At 41.3% G+C, this 17,613-nt stretch overlaps 1 protein-coding gene across 7 annotated transcripts in view; it reads left to right on the plus strand.

The window, feature by feature from the left end:
• OXR1 (oxidation resistance 1) overlaps nucleotides 1–17,613 on the plus strand; it is a 276,024-nt gene that overhangs the window by 193,802 nt on the left and 64,609 nt on the right. For 5 of the 7 annotated variants that reach the window (XM_010404858.4, XM_039549133.1, XM_010404856.4 and 2 more), the window contains one exon: nucleotides 16,655–16,737. In XM_010404858.4, the coding sequence (XP_010403160.1) occupies nucleotides 16,655–16,737 (83 nt within the window). Of the gene's footprint in view, nucleotides 1–4,182; nucleotides 4,352–16,654; nucleotides 16,738–17,613 lie in introns of those variants that run through there. The other 2 variants (XM_039549132.1, XM_039549135.1) reach the window with 1 other exon arrangement.

Below are 17,613 nucleotides of genomic sequence, written 5' to 3' on the forward strand. Positions count from 1 at the left end.
GAAGAGATCCTTGTTGCACATTCAGAGATCAAACACAGATTTATTAGTCCTCCTTAGCAAAATCCTGGTTGTTTCTAGGCATTTTGAGGACAGAAAAGTAGAATGATCTGTAAAGGTGTTCAAGATCAATATAAGTGTAAAAAACTATAAATATTGTAGAACCCATTTATATTTGGTTTAGCTTTACAGCAAAAGGGACACACATTGCTTATGTATGTAGTGTTCATGTTGCTCCTACCAATTAAAAAGTTGAGGAATGCTGCAAAGCTTTTCAGATGGAAATACAGGCTATAGTCTTAAGTACCAGCACATTAGATTTTTAAAGTGACACAGGATTAAGTGGTCAGTTTTCAGAGCAGAGATCTTTGTCAAAAATCTTGCTACCACAGGTGTGGTACAACTAATGCACAACCAAGTTGAAACAGCATCTTAAAGAACATAAGAGTACTACTGGATGTTTGTGTTGATGATGCCTACTGAAGTATCATAGAATGGTTTGGGTAGGAAAGGTCCTTAAAGACCATCTAATTCCAGCCCCCTGTCCTGGGCAGAGACACCTTCCACTACACCAGGTTGCTCAAAGCTCTGTCTACCCTGGCATGGAACAATTCCAGGGATGGGGCATCTACAACTTCTCTGGGCAACCTGTTTCAGCGCCTCACCACTCACAGTAAAGAAGTTCTTCCTAATATCTAAACCTGACCTCTTTCAATTTAAGGCCATCACCCCTTGTGAAAATTCCTTCTCCGACACTCTTGTAGGTCCCCTGTAGGTAGTGGAAGGTGCTCTAAGGTCTTCTGGAGCCTTCTCTTCTCCAGACTGCACCCCAGCCCTCTCAGTCTGTCTTTATAGGAGAGGTGCTTCAGCCCTTAGATCATCTTTGTGGCCCTCCAATGGACTGGTTCAAACAGGTCTCCGTCCTTGTGTCAGGGGCTCCAGAGCTTAATGCAGTGCTCCAGGTGGTGTCTCCAGGTGGGAGAGCAGAGTAGAAGGGGAGAATCCCCTCCCTCGGCCAGCTGGCCACACTTCTCTTGATGTAGCCCAGGATAAAGTTGGCTTTCTGGGCTGCAAGGGCACATTAAAGCTAATGCTGAGCTTCTCATCAACAAACTATCACTCAAGTCCTTCTCACCAGTGCTCTTCTCTGCTCAGCCTGTTTTTGTGCTTGGGATTACCCTGACCTCATAACTGCCCTGTTGCACTTCATGAGGTTTGCATGGACCCGCTTCTCAAGGTCCTAATGCAGCTGGTGTGGGGTCAGTAGCTCTGACCGAGGAAGCTGTGACCGGTCTGGAGAGATGGTCCTGAGAGAGATCGTCTTCCCAGGGCCCGGTGTCTTCCCTCAGCTGCTGGCTGGAGGGCCCGTGCAGAGGCTGTCAGCTCTTTAGTGATTGTCAGCTCGTGATTTCAGCTCAGCTCTGCAGGGCAGCCTCCAAGCCAGACCAGGGGGAGAGAGAGACGAGAGGCTCGTGTAGCTGTTCCGCACAAGGTAGCTTTATTAGTCGGGGAAGGGGAGACCAGGGACGAGCATCTCTCTGCCCTCGCAGGGACAGGGGCTGGCTTTATAGGGATGCAGGGGGTGGGTGTCAGAGGGTAAGGGCCAACGGGCTACAAAGGATCTGCATAGGGTCTCCCAGAGGATTCGGGGTTTGTCTTCTCACCGTAACTGCAAAGTAGCTGCCTTTCCAGGGGAGTTCTGCTGGGAGATTGAGCAATCTCCTTATCTCAGCAGACCTCCCTCCAGGGCGGGGGCTGGGCATACCCTACAAGGTCCCTCTGGATGGGAAGTACTATAGCTCTGACTATATTCTTTACAATGTAATAACAGTTTAATATTAATTATTGTATTACAGCAATGCCTTGAAATTTTATCAGCAGTTTATGAGTGTCATGCATCTTAACAAGTACTATTACTTTTCTGAGCACCGATACCTAAATCTTGATTTTATAGTTAAAACAGTTTAACTGAAGAATTTGTTCTTGCTAAGTAAAAACATTGCTAAATGGATGCTTTTGAGGATAGACAATGATTTTCAATACTATAGAAAAACACATTGCAGTAAGAAGTAGTCTTTTTATAGTTCAGTTAGACTATTTGTGAGGAAAGCTGATGAAAGCAACTAAAAGAAATTCATGGTATCAAACATTTACCTTGAATACTTCACCAAAATGCTATCTGAATCTGTAGCCTCTATTACTGCAATATAATGAAAAAACACTGCCCTAAGTTGTGCCAAGGGAAGTTTAGATTGGACGTTAGGAAAAATTCCTTCACCAAAAGGGTTGTCAAGCCCATGCTGCCCATGGAAGTGGTAGAGTTACCACTAGAGGCCGTGGCACTTAGGGACATGGTTTAGTGGTGGACTTGGCAGTGCTGGGTTAACAGTTGGACTTGATGATCTAAAAGGTCTTTTCTAACCTACAAAATTTTATGATTCTATAAATATGAACCTGAAAGACAAAAAAAAAGACAGGACTATTTCAAACCACAGAAGAAACACATGCAATGAATACAATAGCAGAGGTGTGTATGTGGCTGGAATACTGGTGGGCAAGTGATCTTGAAGTTTAAAATGTGCCGATCACCACATTTGTAAACACATTTCTCATGCAAAGATGTTATAGATTTTGTCTAAAATAGAATCAACAGGGCAAAAGACCAATCATAACTTTTTCATGTCAGAAACACTGTCATAAAATGAAAACTAATTATACTGCTCAGGGCAAGACAGATCTAGTTGGCAGAATAGTTTATATTCTAAACATCTAGTGGTACTTAGACCATGCAGTGACTACAGTTCCAGATTTATTCACTAGAATTGGAACAGACAGGTTACACATCCATTCTTCCTGGCAGATCTTGGAGGAAGGGAGGGGGAGCTAATTCTGTTAAAATTTTCTTGTTGTCTTTCAGTGAAAAAGTTTTGTTTGAAAAACGTCTTGAACATCATTATCTCCTGAGCAAGAACTGATTTGAGTAGTAGAAAGGTTGATTTGAGTGTACTGTTTAAATCAAGTAACCCTCAGAAATCAGCACTCCAAAATGCTGACGTTAAACTCTGATTTAATTGAACAGCTGCTACAAGTGAATAGGAGTTGAAATAGCTCAGCACTTTGTTCGACTGTTCTGCATGTACACAATAGATTTGGCTCAACAAGAGCATTTTTTATTAAACAATGCTTTCATTTGCAGCTAGATGCAGCATATAATTGTATCTTACATTAGAATATAAGCACATTAGCTTACAGTTCTGTGTTCTCAAGGTCTATGGCACAGGTATAAATATGGCTGTTCTTTCAGCCTCAATACGTGCAGAATACATCATAAGTCAGAGCTTAATAATGAGATTCAATGCCTTAGGTATTTCTTTTCTGTGAAACTGTTGGATCATGTTTTAATTGGTTTTACTTTTTCAAAATTTAAAAAGTTCCAAGAATTATGGGGATAAAGAATGCAAAGGTACAAATGAACACCACAAATCAAATGTCTTTTTCAAAAAGAAAGAAAAAGTGCAAACCTAGTTAAGTTTTGCTGGAAGCCTAAAGTGATCTAGTCGGTTCAAAGGTTGAGTTGGGTATCAATGTTGGCAAACACTCAAAGGAGGGCACCGGGACATGGCTGGCTGGCACAAGCCAAGGATGATGCCGTCCCATGGCAGAGACACTGAGAGAGAAAGGGGTCAAAAACAGAGCAGCAAAACCACACAGTGTCGCGGCTGGTCCTGTTTTGCACTTACAGTGGAAAAACACATCCTCATATCCACTGTGAGAGGATTTAAAAGAAGAAGAAAAAATATAATTTTCTGTGAGATGATTAAAAGCAAGAGATTGCCTTGATTTTCATGCTTGGGAACGCTGAGACAGGAAAGCTGAAAGTTCATAGAAAGCGCTGCAGCACATGGTTGTAAAACAACGAGCTTCCACGAACCAGAACCACCTCCCCGAACTCTGGGTGAGTCCATGAAGACGTAGAGGTGGCCGTGAGCCTGCCCGAGGCCAGAAGGAAGCGGTGTCCCGGTGACAGAGGCGCTCGGCAGCCGCCGGCTGCTCCCGCCCGGCCCCGGCCCCGCCCGCGGCGGCGGCGCGGCCCCTTTAAAAGGGGGCGGGGCCGCCCCAAAGTTTGCCCAAGTTGCGGCGCGGGCCGGTGGCGCGCGGGTCGCGGCCCGGCCATGGCGCCCCCCGGCCGGTAGCGCCGCCATGGACTCGCTGACCGCCCTCACCGGCAAGGGCGGCCGCCTGCTCCGCGGCACCGCCAGCCGCCTCTGGGGCGCCGTGCCCGGCGGCCTCCGCCATGGCCGCTGCCAGGACGGCCGGAGCCGCGGGGAGCCGGGCCCCGCCAAGCCGACGGCAGGTACGCTGGGGAAGGGGCTGAGGCGCGGGGGTAGCCGGGGTGTAACGGCGGGCAACGGGCGGCCTGGGCCTCCCCGGGCAGCGGGCTCGGCTCCTCGCCCCTTCCGAGCCTTCCTGGAGTGTGAGAGCGAGCGGGAGCAGCAGGGGGAGAGGGTCCCTTCCCAGCCGGGAGCGGCCCCGCCGTGCCCCGGGCTCGGAGCCGAGCCGGTCAGGGAGACCGTCGGCGGCTGGTGCCCCGCTCCCGGGGCGGCTCTGAGCGGCGGCCGGGGGAGGGCGAGAAGGGGGCGCGGGGCGGGCGGGGTAGGGCCCGCACGTGGGTCGGGGCCGGGCACTGCTGGGGCTGGGTCTAACAGCAGCAGACTGACTGAACGTCTTCCTGATTTCCGCGACACAACTCCTGCTCTTACTTTCACTAACCTCTCTCTCCTGGTATTTTCGCAGACCAGGGTGGAGGAAAGCATCCGGAGCACAAGCTCCTCGGTTTGAGATGTCCTTTATGTACGAGGTTGTTTCTGGCTCTCAGGTGCTCCCGAGGATCAGGCAGCGTCACTGGGAAGTAGGCTCGGTGATGCTAAGGGCAGAAGTAGTACCTCTGCCACTCAGTGGCCAAACAGGTCAGTCAGGAGACAGCCGGTGACTCCTTGTCCTGTGCCTGGGAGCAAGAGGGCTGCTGTTGTTACCCCTTTTCTTGATAATGTTGTTGGGCTGTAGGTATAGGTACTGTAAGTTACTCATCTGATGTGAGCACTTATATTGGCAAGAAATACCATGAAAACCGGAGGGGTGGTCGGTGAATGCACGCACACTTCTTTATGCAGAAGAGGAGCATGCAGTGAGAACTCTAAAGAGGTAATGCTATTGACTAGGAATTAAAATCAAGTCATGACATATCTAGTAAGAGCAGCATGATCTAATGATTGCGTGGAAAGAAAAAGACATAGGAAATTAAGTTTGTGAAAGTGCTTTGTAATAAATAAAGAGCAGTATACAATGAATAGTAAATGTTTTCCTTTTTTCCCGTTTTGAGAAACTTTGTGTGAAGTGGATGAATGAATGTTTGTTATAGCTTCTAGGTGAAGTTGAACTCAGGTCTCTACTGAAATGTAATATTAAATTGCATTAAGTTTCTTTGTTAGTGTATGTTATTTTGAAAGAGTAAAATAATTTTTTATCATGAAGAGAAACTAGGTCTGGTACTCAGTGTAGTAGGCAAGGTAATAGGAATGCCCATGCAGCCAGTCAGGTGTAAATAGTGTTTCCTTGTGTGCATTGGATCACTTCTTGCTCAGAAAGGATAATTGGTAACTGGCTATATTTACAGTGCCACTCTTTATTTATTTCATGTCCCTCCCCCCAACATACACAGGCAGAGACAGTAACTTGTTTTTCAGCAGTGAAATGAAGTACCTTGAACAAGGCCTCTGCAAACAGTTAAAGACTTTTTGACAAAGATTACTTACACTCTTTTGCGGAACCAAAATGGAAGTAAAATGCTTTAGCATTTTCTGGTCATTTAATCACTTACAAGGCCTTGTGTTCAGCTGTTAGTATAAAGCATCTCCTGTGATCCATGGGATTTCTTGGAGGGAAAAGCTCTGTTTTTCCCCCTCTTCTTCTGGGAGAAAGGATTAATTTAGACTGCACTGTAATGTTCTGGGTTTTTTTTTTCCCTCTAGCTTTGAGCAGAAAATGTATTTTCTCAGATGCCTTCATAATGTAATGCTTAATATTTGTGTTAATGACAAGTTCTAGAATGCAGGGTGAGTTTCTGTATATATGGACTTTAATGTGCTTTTTTCACTAACCTAGGAAAAACATACTGTGCAAGGCAAGTAGACCTCAGCCCTGCCATGCTGCCTTCCCCTTCACAGGGTTTCTGTCAGTTATGGGCAGAAACACATTCTTGTGACTGTAGAATTCTGGCAAGCATTTTGCTGGCTTTCACAAACCACCTGTGACTTGGTAATGGGTGCTGTGGAAGCTGTAACAGTGATTGCAGTGCTTCATTTGAAATCAAACCTCTGTTTTAATTAGAGATGGGTCCCCTGGCATTAGCTTAAGACTTAGTGGCAGATTCTTAATACTCCAAATGTTTACTCTGTGCAGTGTTCTGGATCCAGGCCTACCTATTACTCTGTTTTTCTTCCCCACTTAGGGCTTTCAGTGGGTTTTTTTTGGGGTTGTTTTTGTGTGTGTGTGTGTGTGTGGTTCAGCTGTGACTGTGCATTACTTGTTAGGAGAACAGTTCATCATAAATTCCTTAAAACCATGTTTCCACTTTTCTGAAACAAAAAAAACCCCAACCTTTTTTCAGCTTCTACAATGAAGTATCTCAATTTAATTCATGTAATATTAGTAGTTTTACCTTTACTGTTTCCATGCTTGTCTTTTTGAACAGTTGAACAGCTTTTCTTATCAGGTTTCCAAGCTCAGGGAGGTAAGTGTGTTCAAAGGCTGTGCTTTAAATCACTTCTTTGGATACATACAGAGCAGTTTATAGTATTTCTTAGTAGGGAGAGAGGATGCACTGGGAGACTGAGTAGTGCCACAGGAGTCTGTAAACCTGTTTATCCGGTTTACACTGTTTGTGTCAGCAGCCTAGTTAGTCAGTGAAAAAACTTTATAAAGATTTTTTTTTTTTTTTAATGATTGTGATGGAGGATAAAAATGCAAAGATAATCAGTAATTCAATAGTAAAGGCACTCTCAATGTCAGTGTAAACTTATTTTTTTTAAAAAAGGCTTGTAAGCTATGAAATATAGCTTCTAAATATAGTCTATTGATAATTTATAGGAAGAGCTAATATGTATGTATTCAAGCCTGCATTTACCTAGAAACTTTAGCTAGAACAGGATGTAGTTTTCTTGGTTATTGTAATGTACTGTAGGTGTTAGCGTGCTGAAGTTGTATGTGTTTTATTTGTTTTAAGATGCAACTCAAGGCTTTAGGGAATGTGTGATTAAGAATTATCTTTACTGCAGAATTAACCTGAACATTCAGTTTAATTTGAGTCTCATCTATACAAACCTCTTACTTAAAAGATGCCAGCAGGACATCCCATAGTTCACTCTGGTATGTGGTTTGTCTGCTGTGTGAGGAGAGTGACCAGCAGTGAGGTTTTGCTTCTTTTTTGTGACATTGCTGAGGCTACACATTGAATGTGCTCTTTGGTTTGTGTACCACTGTTAAAGAGAGCTGCTGAGGAGCTATAGAGGGTCCAGCCATATTTATATTTAGGGGCACAGGGCACATGACCTCTGAGTAGGTTTTGAGGGAGCTGGGCCTTAGTTATGCAAAGGGAGACCAAGGCAACTTAGAGGCAATCTAATTATGGCCTACACATACCTAAAGGGACACACTCTTCTCAGTGGTAAGAGATCAAGGAGGAGCAGGAGCCATGAGTTTTAGCTTAGGAGGTTCAAACTGGACAGTAGAAAAAACTTCACACAGAGTGTTTCATCAGGACAGCTTTAAGCTGACCTGATTTGATGTTGACAGTAATTCTACTTCAGACTGGAGGCTGGAGTAAATGCATTCAAGAGGCTTCTCTTCTGGATAACACTTTGATTCTGTGAGGATATACTTTCATACCTGGAGTCTTGTGCTTCTTGCCTCCTAGACATGTTCACCTCACTTCTCTCTGTGGTCACTTAATGGAGGGAGAAGATAAACTGCACAGGTAGTGCTGACGTCCTGCAGTGTGTCTCTCATTAACTACAGAAGTTAAATAAAAATCAGTGATTCCGAGACTCCTCTCAACCAGTCTGTCAGGGAAGTTTTTCTAGCTGCCTTGTATTGAAACTGTTGTTGTTGTTGTTGTTTTTCTCCCTCAGGTTCAACTTGTTGTTCAGTTCTAAACCATGTGGTCTCTGGGCTTATTTACATTTCTTTCATACCAGCTTTGGAGTCTTGATTGGTAAGGTTACCATATACAGTATATCCAGTGAGCTGTGTGGCTTGTCAGTCCTCTGTACTGTGGTCAAGGTAGCAGCAGTGCATTAGAAAGATAAATGTGCAGTGCCAAGTTATAATACATTTTTCAAGTCCTGCTGTAAAAGTTAATATCTTCCTTTTTAAAAATTTGTCTGAGAATAAGGCAGGTTATTTTCTCCTTTCATCTTTATTCAGTACCTCATTTTTAAGAAATTAACAGGTGTATGATAAAGTAGGAAAGAGGATTCAAACTGGGGAGATGCAGTTCTGTGAGTTTTCTTGTACACACTGTTCCGGATGAAGCACATATGAAATGTACCGGCACCCTTTACAAAGACGCTAATGCTTTGCTATCATGTCTGAAAATAATTCAGTTGGTACAGGCATAAGAAGCAAATGTGATCTTGGAATGTATCAGGCTGGTGACTCAGTCATCTTGTGATATGTTAATGTATGCACAAGTTCTTCTTGAGACTTCTGCGCTACTAGTATACAGGATTTCTTGAGTATTCTCTTGGTGCATGTGATGTTAAATGATCTTTTACTTCAGGTTCTGCTTTGTACTATTACATCTTTCCCTGCACCTTTTTCTCCAGGCTCTGGGGCTGCAGAATTCATTGTATGTCCTTTTACCCAGCCTTTGCTCTTGATTGTCCTTTTGAGTGTGTCTGCTGATGTGCAGTTAAACTGTGTTAAAAACTACTCCATTGAGATCTCATTAATATACCCCTCCGTTCTCCTGATTTCTATTTCTCTCTCCTCTTTACTGAATTTTTTACATATTTCACAATTCTTAAACCAGTTTTTACTGTTCATCAGGATTATGATATATCAGATGTTTAACTGAAGTTTAGTTTATAAGCTAATCTAGCAGATGACTGAAACATCTTTTTCTGTTACTCTGGTGTCCTTTGACTGTATTGCATTTTTGTTTTAATGTGTAACATTGATTGTGGTTTTTATCTTAATTTTTCTGGTTAATTTCCATTTCTAACATTCAAAGAGTTTAGAAGGTGATATTTTATTGAGAACTTCATACTCATGGCAGCATTTCAGGTCACTACATGTATGAATAATAATTTACTGTTCATCAGTAAGCAACACACCTTGTATTATATGTATAAATCTCCCTCTGGCCTTAGGTGGTGGCCTTAGGTATCTGTATTGCTTGCCAGAAAAAATGTGGAAGGAATTATAGTTAACAGATAACACAAATGGCAAGATTTTTTAGCACTGCTTAAAGTGGGGAAGATGATGACTTCAGGCTAGGTTTCCCAGTGCTTTATTCAGATTTGGAGTGTCCAAAGATGGAAACTGCACAGCTGCACTGAAGGGTTTTTTGCCTTCTCTTTACTCAGAAGCTCTTTTGTTTCTTCTTTGTTACCTTTTGTTCTCCTACTGTATGTCACTGAGGAACCTGGCTCTGTCATCTTGACACCTGCGGGAAGGCTATGTAGAAGGTAGAGGATGACTGCTGTTACAGTCCTCCAAAACCACCTCTCCTTCAGGCTGGAGGGGCTCTGTTCTCCTGGCCTCTTCTCACAGCCCCTGACTACCTTGGAGTCCCTTCACCAAACCAGTTTTGTTTATGTATGTCTTCATTGTATTGAATGGGGGCAGGGGGAGAGGGACAGGGACACTAGAGCCAGTGTTCCAAAAGCAGTCAGAGTGCCGGGTTAAGGATAATAGGTGTGCTCTCAGTCTCTTGTCATCTGTTCTTATTAATAGAGCTGAGGATGCTGTTGGACCCCCTTGTTTCCAGGTCATGCTTCTGGCTCCTGTTTGGCTTCTGCCTACCAAGATCCTTGGGGTTTCTTTTCAGCAGAGCTGCCCCTTGGATGAGCAGTGCCAACCTGTACAACACCAAGAGCTCTTCCTTCCTGTGCAGAAGACTGTTGTCCTGCTTAATTCCATAAGGTTCCTGTCAGCTTGCTCCCCAGCATGTCCAGGTCCCTCTGAATGGCAGCCCTGCTGTCATGTATGTTGACTGATCCCCCCAGTTTATCTGCAGACCTAATGCAATAAACTTGTACAGTAAGATGTTTACTGAGGCACTGGGAATGACTCCATATCCACAGTAGATCCCTTTGCATGTGAGCAGGATATGACTTGATATTGCTGCTTGATGGTCAAACTGCTGATGTGGTATGATGTAGGCTTGAAGTTGTACAACCAATGGGCTTCAATACCTGAAAGCGGTAGACAGGTGCTATTGGAAAAGTTGACTTACTGTATCAATAGTGCAGACAACATTTTTGTAAGTTTCCATTAAAAGATATATTTGGTCTGCAGAGAGATTATACAGACGGTAGAGATTTAAGTTAGGTACTTTCTAATGTACTAAACGATATACATGTATATTGCAAATGGAACAGGAAAGGAAGCTTATTGTTGGTTAACACATACTGTGGCATAATCTGAAAATTTGGTAAAGCATTTGTTTACTTTGAATGTGAAATCTTATTTTAGAAGAAAGCCCGTGTAATGCACATACCAGAAATATCAAGCATGAAGCTTACTTTGTCTCCTAGCCATTTGGAGAAGTGTCCTAAGTTTGTTTCTCTTCAATTGTTTTTATTCCTGAAATCATACATTAAATTATTTCTGCCTACAAGCTATGCATCTGACTGTATAGCAGAGTGTTGTGTGTTAGGGGGATCACAAAATGAATTTGGATTGATGCTGTATCTATGTTGCAGGAAAAAACTATTTTGATTTGTTCGAAGTGTTAATGCAACATTAGCAAAGTCTCAGATTCATTTAGCTTGGGGGTTTGTTTGAGAAAAATGTGAACAAAAGCATCATGTTGAGAGCAGTGATAAGTATCAAGAGTTTTGAGAGCATGACTTGGAAAGACTGAATCACAGAACAAGTAGCAGTTGCTTAGCAAGAAGAGACTGAAGGAGGCATTGTTTGACATTTCCTTCGTCTGAAAACCTACCATTTTGGCTAAAAAACTGCAGACTACAAGTATGTTGTAGGCTACTGTTGGGGCCTCTGTTTCTGGTTCCTATGACATTGGAAGATAACTGAAAATAATATTCCTGTAATTATCATAAGCATACCTAACTGCAGGAGGGGGAGAAGGGTTAATGAGACAGTTGCTGACTAAAACGTAGTCTCTGCTGTTAGGAGAGTAAGGTCACCAGGTCTTATGGAATATAAAGATTTCCTACTTTAATCTCTTTTGTTTCTTTATTAATAGATTATAATGATCTAATTGTTATTGAGCAGAACTAATCTAATAAAGATGTAGTATATATGCTTCCTGTTTTATCAATTAGTGAGTTGTTCCATGTGCTGCTAAATAAAAATGTATTTGGAAATATTTCAGACTACTTTTCTTACTTTGATTCATTACTCCATATGTGCTGCATGTTTAAGATCCTGTGAAAAACTGTGTCCTAGACAAGAATTTGACAAAGTTGCTGCCTCTTCCTTTTTTTTAAACATCTGTAAATCTGATGCACAAATGTACAGTTCTTGTTGGAGGGTGGATAAATAATCCTTTTCTTACCTTCTTGATCATAATAAGCTCATTTATTAATTTTAAATTATTTGCAGTAATTGTGGACTTGTCCAGCTTCTTTGCTTTTTATCAGAAGATATTTGTTTGGTTTATCAATTTATTTGTCTGGAAAGAGTGATTCTTGTTGTATTTGTTACATTGAAATGAATAGCAGCTGAGAAACATTACAAGTTATTTGAGATTAAAGCTTATTGTGCAGAAAAGGAGGGTAAAGGAAAGTGAATACATTTTGCTCTCTGCAGAGGTTGAAGATCCTCCTAGGCAGTTCTTAGCTTGTATCCTAGTTCTCTTTACCAGCTCTTGGTGCCAGAAGTCCAAAAGATGTGCTAAAAGCATCAGCAAACAGCAAATTGAAGGCCTGCAATTAAGATCAGATGGCATACTAAGAAATGCGAAATATCAGTTTTGTCGTAATAATTTGAGCTAGCACTGCTGCAAGAATATTTTCAGTCTACCAAAATTCAGTGGCACAGGGTCATATAGAGGCAGTTTATAGAAACCCTCCTATAGATGTTGGGAATTTGACTTCAGTTGACTTCAATTTCCAGTTGAATGCCCCTGACTAAATGTCAGAGCTGCCTTGTTGAAAACTGCATCTTCCTAAAACATAATGTTCATAAACGCCTTTTTCCTATCTTGTATAAGTATGTTGGAACAGTAAGTCCTCCTCTGTGTTGGATGATCATATGTAATTGTTCTTATGATAGTCATTTCAACCTCAAGATTCTGTGCCCATGCATTCAGACTAAATACTGGTCTGGTGTCATTTTGAACACTGTTCTACATCTTTCTAGTTCTAGTCTTTTAAATCCTAGCTGAAATATTTTCTTGTCATTCGTGGATCTGGCATGCACTTCTTCACTTCAGTGTTTCAAGCTGTCGTGGAGGCCCAGTCCTGTGAAGAGGTAGTTGAGAATTAAAGCATGAATCCTGATGTTAAAACAAATCTTTCTGTCTAAAGCAGCACAGCTAAGAGCTCTGATAACATAGCACCACAGATCCCCTTGTTAAACAAGTTACTTGACTCTTGGGGTTGTGTGTAGTGTGGTTAGTGGTGTCAGGTTTTTCTTGGTGTGGTCTGAGAGCATCAGCTTCTGTTAGTCTCACTGGCTTGCTGCTGGCAGATGAAGTAATGGTTGTGTGTAACCTGGCAAGATGAGTTCCTGTGCAACAGTTACCTGGAACATAAGTAAAATGAGAGTGTCAGACTGACTCTTGTTGGGTCTGAGGACTTTTCAGACCACTGCATTCTATGCTGGTAGTTGTTTCTGCTTTCATGTGCTTCCTAGAATACTAGGAGCACTGAAATGGCTGAAAGATGCATTTACTTTGCCCTCAAAAATGAATAGCCTGCTCGTTTAGTGAGAGATAGAGGCTTTGTAATATGTCATCAGGGAGGTTGAATTCGTGTTTCTACTACTCTGACCTATTTTCACAGTTGAAATACATCCTAGTTTTGTTTCTGAGAGGTTATGTCAAAATTGATGTGTTCTGTATGAGCAGACAGCTTTGAGCACTTGGGCTGTGGGCAGAGGTGTGGATTTTGGTAGCTTGGCCAGCTGGCTAGTCAGCACACACAGAGCTCAGTGTTGCCTGCCTCCATCTCTTGTTGACTCAGGAGACTTACATCGTGTCAGGTTATGAAACACTTGAATCCTATACCCATATAGTGAGGGGGAGAGAATGCTTTCAGACTGAAGGAATGGAAGTGGGCACTGATGGGAAGAGTAGGATTTACTGTCTTAGGTATGGGAGGGGAGGACATCAAAAATCCCTAACTGCAGACAGTAAGTTCCTGGAAAACTTGTGGTAGGAGTTCTCCTGTCATCTGCTTTCCTGCAAGGTACCTTCAACAAGGACCTGCCTTCCCCACCCCTACCCTCTGTTTGATCTTACTTTCCTGTAATTACCAGAGCTCTCTCAAATCTCTGAAGATGGTGAAGGGCCTAGAATGGAAACCATACGAGAGTAGCTGAGGTCACTTGGTCTGTCCAGCTTGCAGAAGAGGAGACTGAGGGGAGACCTCCCAGTGGTCTACAGCTTCCTCAAGAAGGGAAGCAGAGGGGCTAGTACTGGTCTCTTCCCTCTGACCAGTGACAGGACCTGAGGGAATAGCATGAAGCCGTGTCAAGGGATGTTTAGGTTGGATATTAAGAGAAGCTTCCTCAAGCAGAGAATGACTGGGCACTGGAACAGTGTTCCCAGGGAAGTGGTTGCAGTACCAAGACTGCGAGAGTTTGGGCAATGCTTTCAGGCACATGATATGATTCTTAGGGTTCTCCTGGGCACGGCCAGGAGCTGAATGCAGTGATCCTTGTGAGTCCCTTCCAACTCAGGATATTTTATGATTATTCTGTGATTCTTAATCTAAAGCAGCAGGTTCTTCTGCTGTGAAGAAGAAATCATTTTCCATTTTTATTTCTGGCATAAGGAACAGAAGTGGTTATTTGTCCAAGAGTTCATTCTGATGCTCAGTTACTGGAAAGGGAGACAATAATTTATCTTGGCCTCTTGAGTGGCACCTGTCTGCAAGCTCTTCAGACACTTGAACTAGTAAGAAGGAAAAGGAAACTTAAATTTGGGTTGAGGAAAAAAAACCCACAAAGTGCATTGGGCTATATACAATTGAAGTGTGTGTATACATATTTGTAGTATGGGGCTTCTCTACTTCCATCTAATGGTGGGGAGGAGGGGAAGAAGACAACTTGTTCTGCAGTAAGGGCTCTCCATTTATAGATTATGGCATGTGAGGGAGCCTGGATGAGATCACTCTATTTTCAGTTGCATCCTTGGACTTTTTCTTAGGATTATTTGACCCAGACTGTTCTTTAAAGAAAATGATTAGGCTCTTGGCAAAGCTTTGATTAGGGTTGAAAAAACTGGAACAGCTACAGTCAAGCAGCTGTTATTTTTCTGTAGCTTGCTGAGGAGGCACCTGTTGTGCTGCAAGGTCTGGTAAAAACTCTGGTAACAAAATATTTGACTTAGACAGGGGAATGTTGTCTGCTGCTAAGCCTACACATAAACTTCTAATGTATTTTATTTGTTACTGAGTTGGCTTCATTTCCCTCAGAGACGTTTGTAGTATGTTTAAAAACTATGAATATAATTAGAAATGAATGTTTCTTTCAGCTAATTTTTTAAAACTGCTATTAGTAAATAAGAGAAGAAATACTTTTTCATGTATTGAATGAAGATAGCAGCATGCAGAGTTAGTGTATAGGTTTTTAGAATTGCTAGAAACTTTTTAGGCTCAGTCTTGAATGTCATTCATAGGTATAAAAACTTAATAATTACCATCTATAGATCGATTTTAGGTATGGGCACATACTTTCTCAGGCTTTTTTCAATATATAAAAAAGGATGAATTAGGCTAAAGTTTATTTCCTTCTTTTATATATATAAAGAATATCACAGGAGATTATTTATGTTGGATCTGCTAGAAATCACTACTTTGTTGTCCTGTGCAGTTTGTCCTATATAGAAAATGTAAGATACTTCTGAGGTAGGTTTCTTCATGTGTTTTTTTTTTTTTCATAATTTCATTTTGTTTCTTATTTTTTTGGCAGTGCAGTACTTGCTGTGTAATTTACATAGTGATTTCCCTGCCCTCTACGTCCTGATAGTTTTGGCTATCCATGTAGAAATTTGGGAGTGGGTGTATGAAAGTTGTGCCAATACTTATCTAGTCTCTTTTCCAGTGTTGGAGTCATGATACTAATTAAATCTAATAATACACTAAAAGATGCTGTTGGTTTATAGCATGTTTCCTTAGTAGTTCAGATGAGGCTTAAATGGATTACAGTAAGTTTTCTATTCTTAATGTAGCCATGCTAAAATATTTTTTAAAAATACATTTTATAAGGTTTCTTTCTTCTATTCAATTTGGGTTGAAATATTTGAGTAAATTATGGTAACAAATTTGAATGTTTCAAAATGGGAGTATAACTAATCCCACTGTAACTTGAAAACTTAATGTCTCGTTCACATAAGTATTTTGGGCTCCTTAATAGCAGATATTTAATTGTTGAAGGCAGAGGCCATGTGGTGGAGACTTCATCTTTTAAGAGATTCATCTAAAAAATCCGTGTGTGTGTATAGATGCAGATGTTAAAACCCTCACTTTTCTAGAGATGTATGTGCTTTCTGTTGAACCATATAACTACACCAGTGCATCGTGATTATCATAAATATCAAGCCAGTTAGTATAAAGTAGTAGAATGTACTTTAGTTACAGATTGTTGTCTATATGGCCTGTGAAACAGAGGTCATCAAAATACAGTGCCCCAATAAAAAGGAACAGTTCTTAATTTGTATTATTTCTTTAGAAACTTCAGTGTTTATTTACAAGCTCTATGTGTTTGCTACAGATAGAATAATTATTAATTTAACACTGTGCTCTTTATTTTATGAAAAATCTTTAAATACTCTGTACTTATCCAACAGGGACAAAAAATCTCCAGTGATTAGTTCAAACATACAGGAATTCTAGATGGAAGCGGACTGGGTATAAGATCATTTAAACACAGCAATTCCAGAAATGTTGCTTGCCTGATGGGGTCAATGTCCTATTTAGTCTTCATTAATTGCTTCCTGGATAGCAGCAAGTACTTCTGCAGTTAGTTGATTTCCAGTTATCAGTTGTTTGTATTGGTCAAATTCTTAAAGCATTGCAGAGGAATGAAGTCCCTATTTTAGCAGCTGGTGTCTGTTGGAATCAGCAGGAGTAAGCTGTGTAACTGGTGGATTAGATGTCTGCCCACGGGGCTGTAGTCAGCAGCCTGTGACAGTACTGAGAGAGGAAAATGAATTTAACACACGCATTGCCTCAATTTTTTTCAGACACTGGCCAGAAGAAGACCCCAGACAAGAAAGATGGGCGACGAATGTCTTTTCAAAAACCTAGAGGGACTCTTGAATATTCTGTAAGTTACTGCTTTATTGTTAGAATGTTACTGCAAAGCAAGTGCAGGCTAAAAAGTTGCATTACAAAATATAAGCAAAACTGTAATGTGCATTACCTTTAATTGTAGAATTCTGTGTATTTGATAGTCTAGTTTGACAGAAATTAAATTAGGGAATTAGCTATTAGTACTTATGCTGTTTTTCCCTTTAAGTGCCTTTTTTTTTTTTTTTCCCCTTAAAAATCCCAAGCTAATCAAACTGTTGACTGGTTTACTTTTAGGTAACTAGTTAGAAAAAATAAATAACAATAGTTATATAATTATGTGCAAGTTCTCTGCATTCAGCATTATTAATAAACTGTTGCTGTCAGGGGAAATAACAGAATAAAGTTGGGAAGGGAAGCTGTATCTTGATACTGACCTTCTGGTATTCTCCTAATAATTGCCATAGATCTGTGCCTTTTACTGTATAACTCTGTTTCTGCACCAGTATCTGAAAATGGAGCCTTTCTCTTCCCTGTTCTGTTCTTGAAATGACCCTCAAACTGTGCTGCAGTCAGCTTTCACATTTGTGGTTACTAAGGGAAACAGAAGTGAGAAGTATCTGTCTTGTGTTATACTGGAAATATAATTAAGCCTATAAATAATGCTTGTAGAGTTGATGTTAAAATAGAGGAAGTCTGCCACAGTTATCTTTGAATGCTTTTGAAGCTGGACATGATAAATAAAAATGATGAGAACTTCTTTATGAAAAGTCTTTACTTGACCTTTTGGTTTTCTCTTATTCCAGGAATAAGAGATGTGGAGGAGACTTAACTCTGTTACGTTAAGCCAAGCTGTGATATTGCTTAAGTACTGAGAAGGCTGTGATAGTCATTTGGAGAGAGACAGAGTATG

This window comes from Corvus cornix, chromosome 2 (assembly GCF_000738735.6).
Source record: "Corvus cornix cornix isolate S_Up_H32 chromosome 2, ASM73873v5, whole genome shotgun sequence".
In the NCBI taxonomy this organism is placed as follows: Eukaryota; Metazoa; Chordata; class Aves; order Passeriformes; family Corvidae; genus Corvus; species Corvus cornix.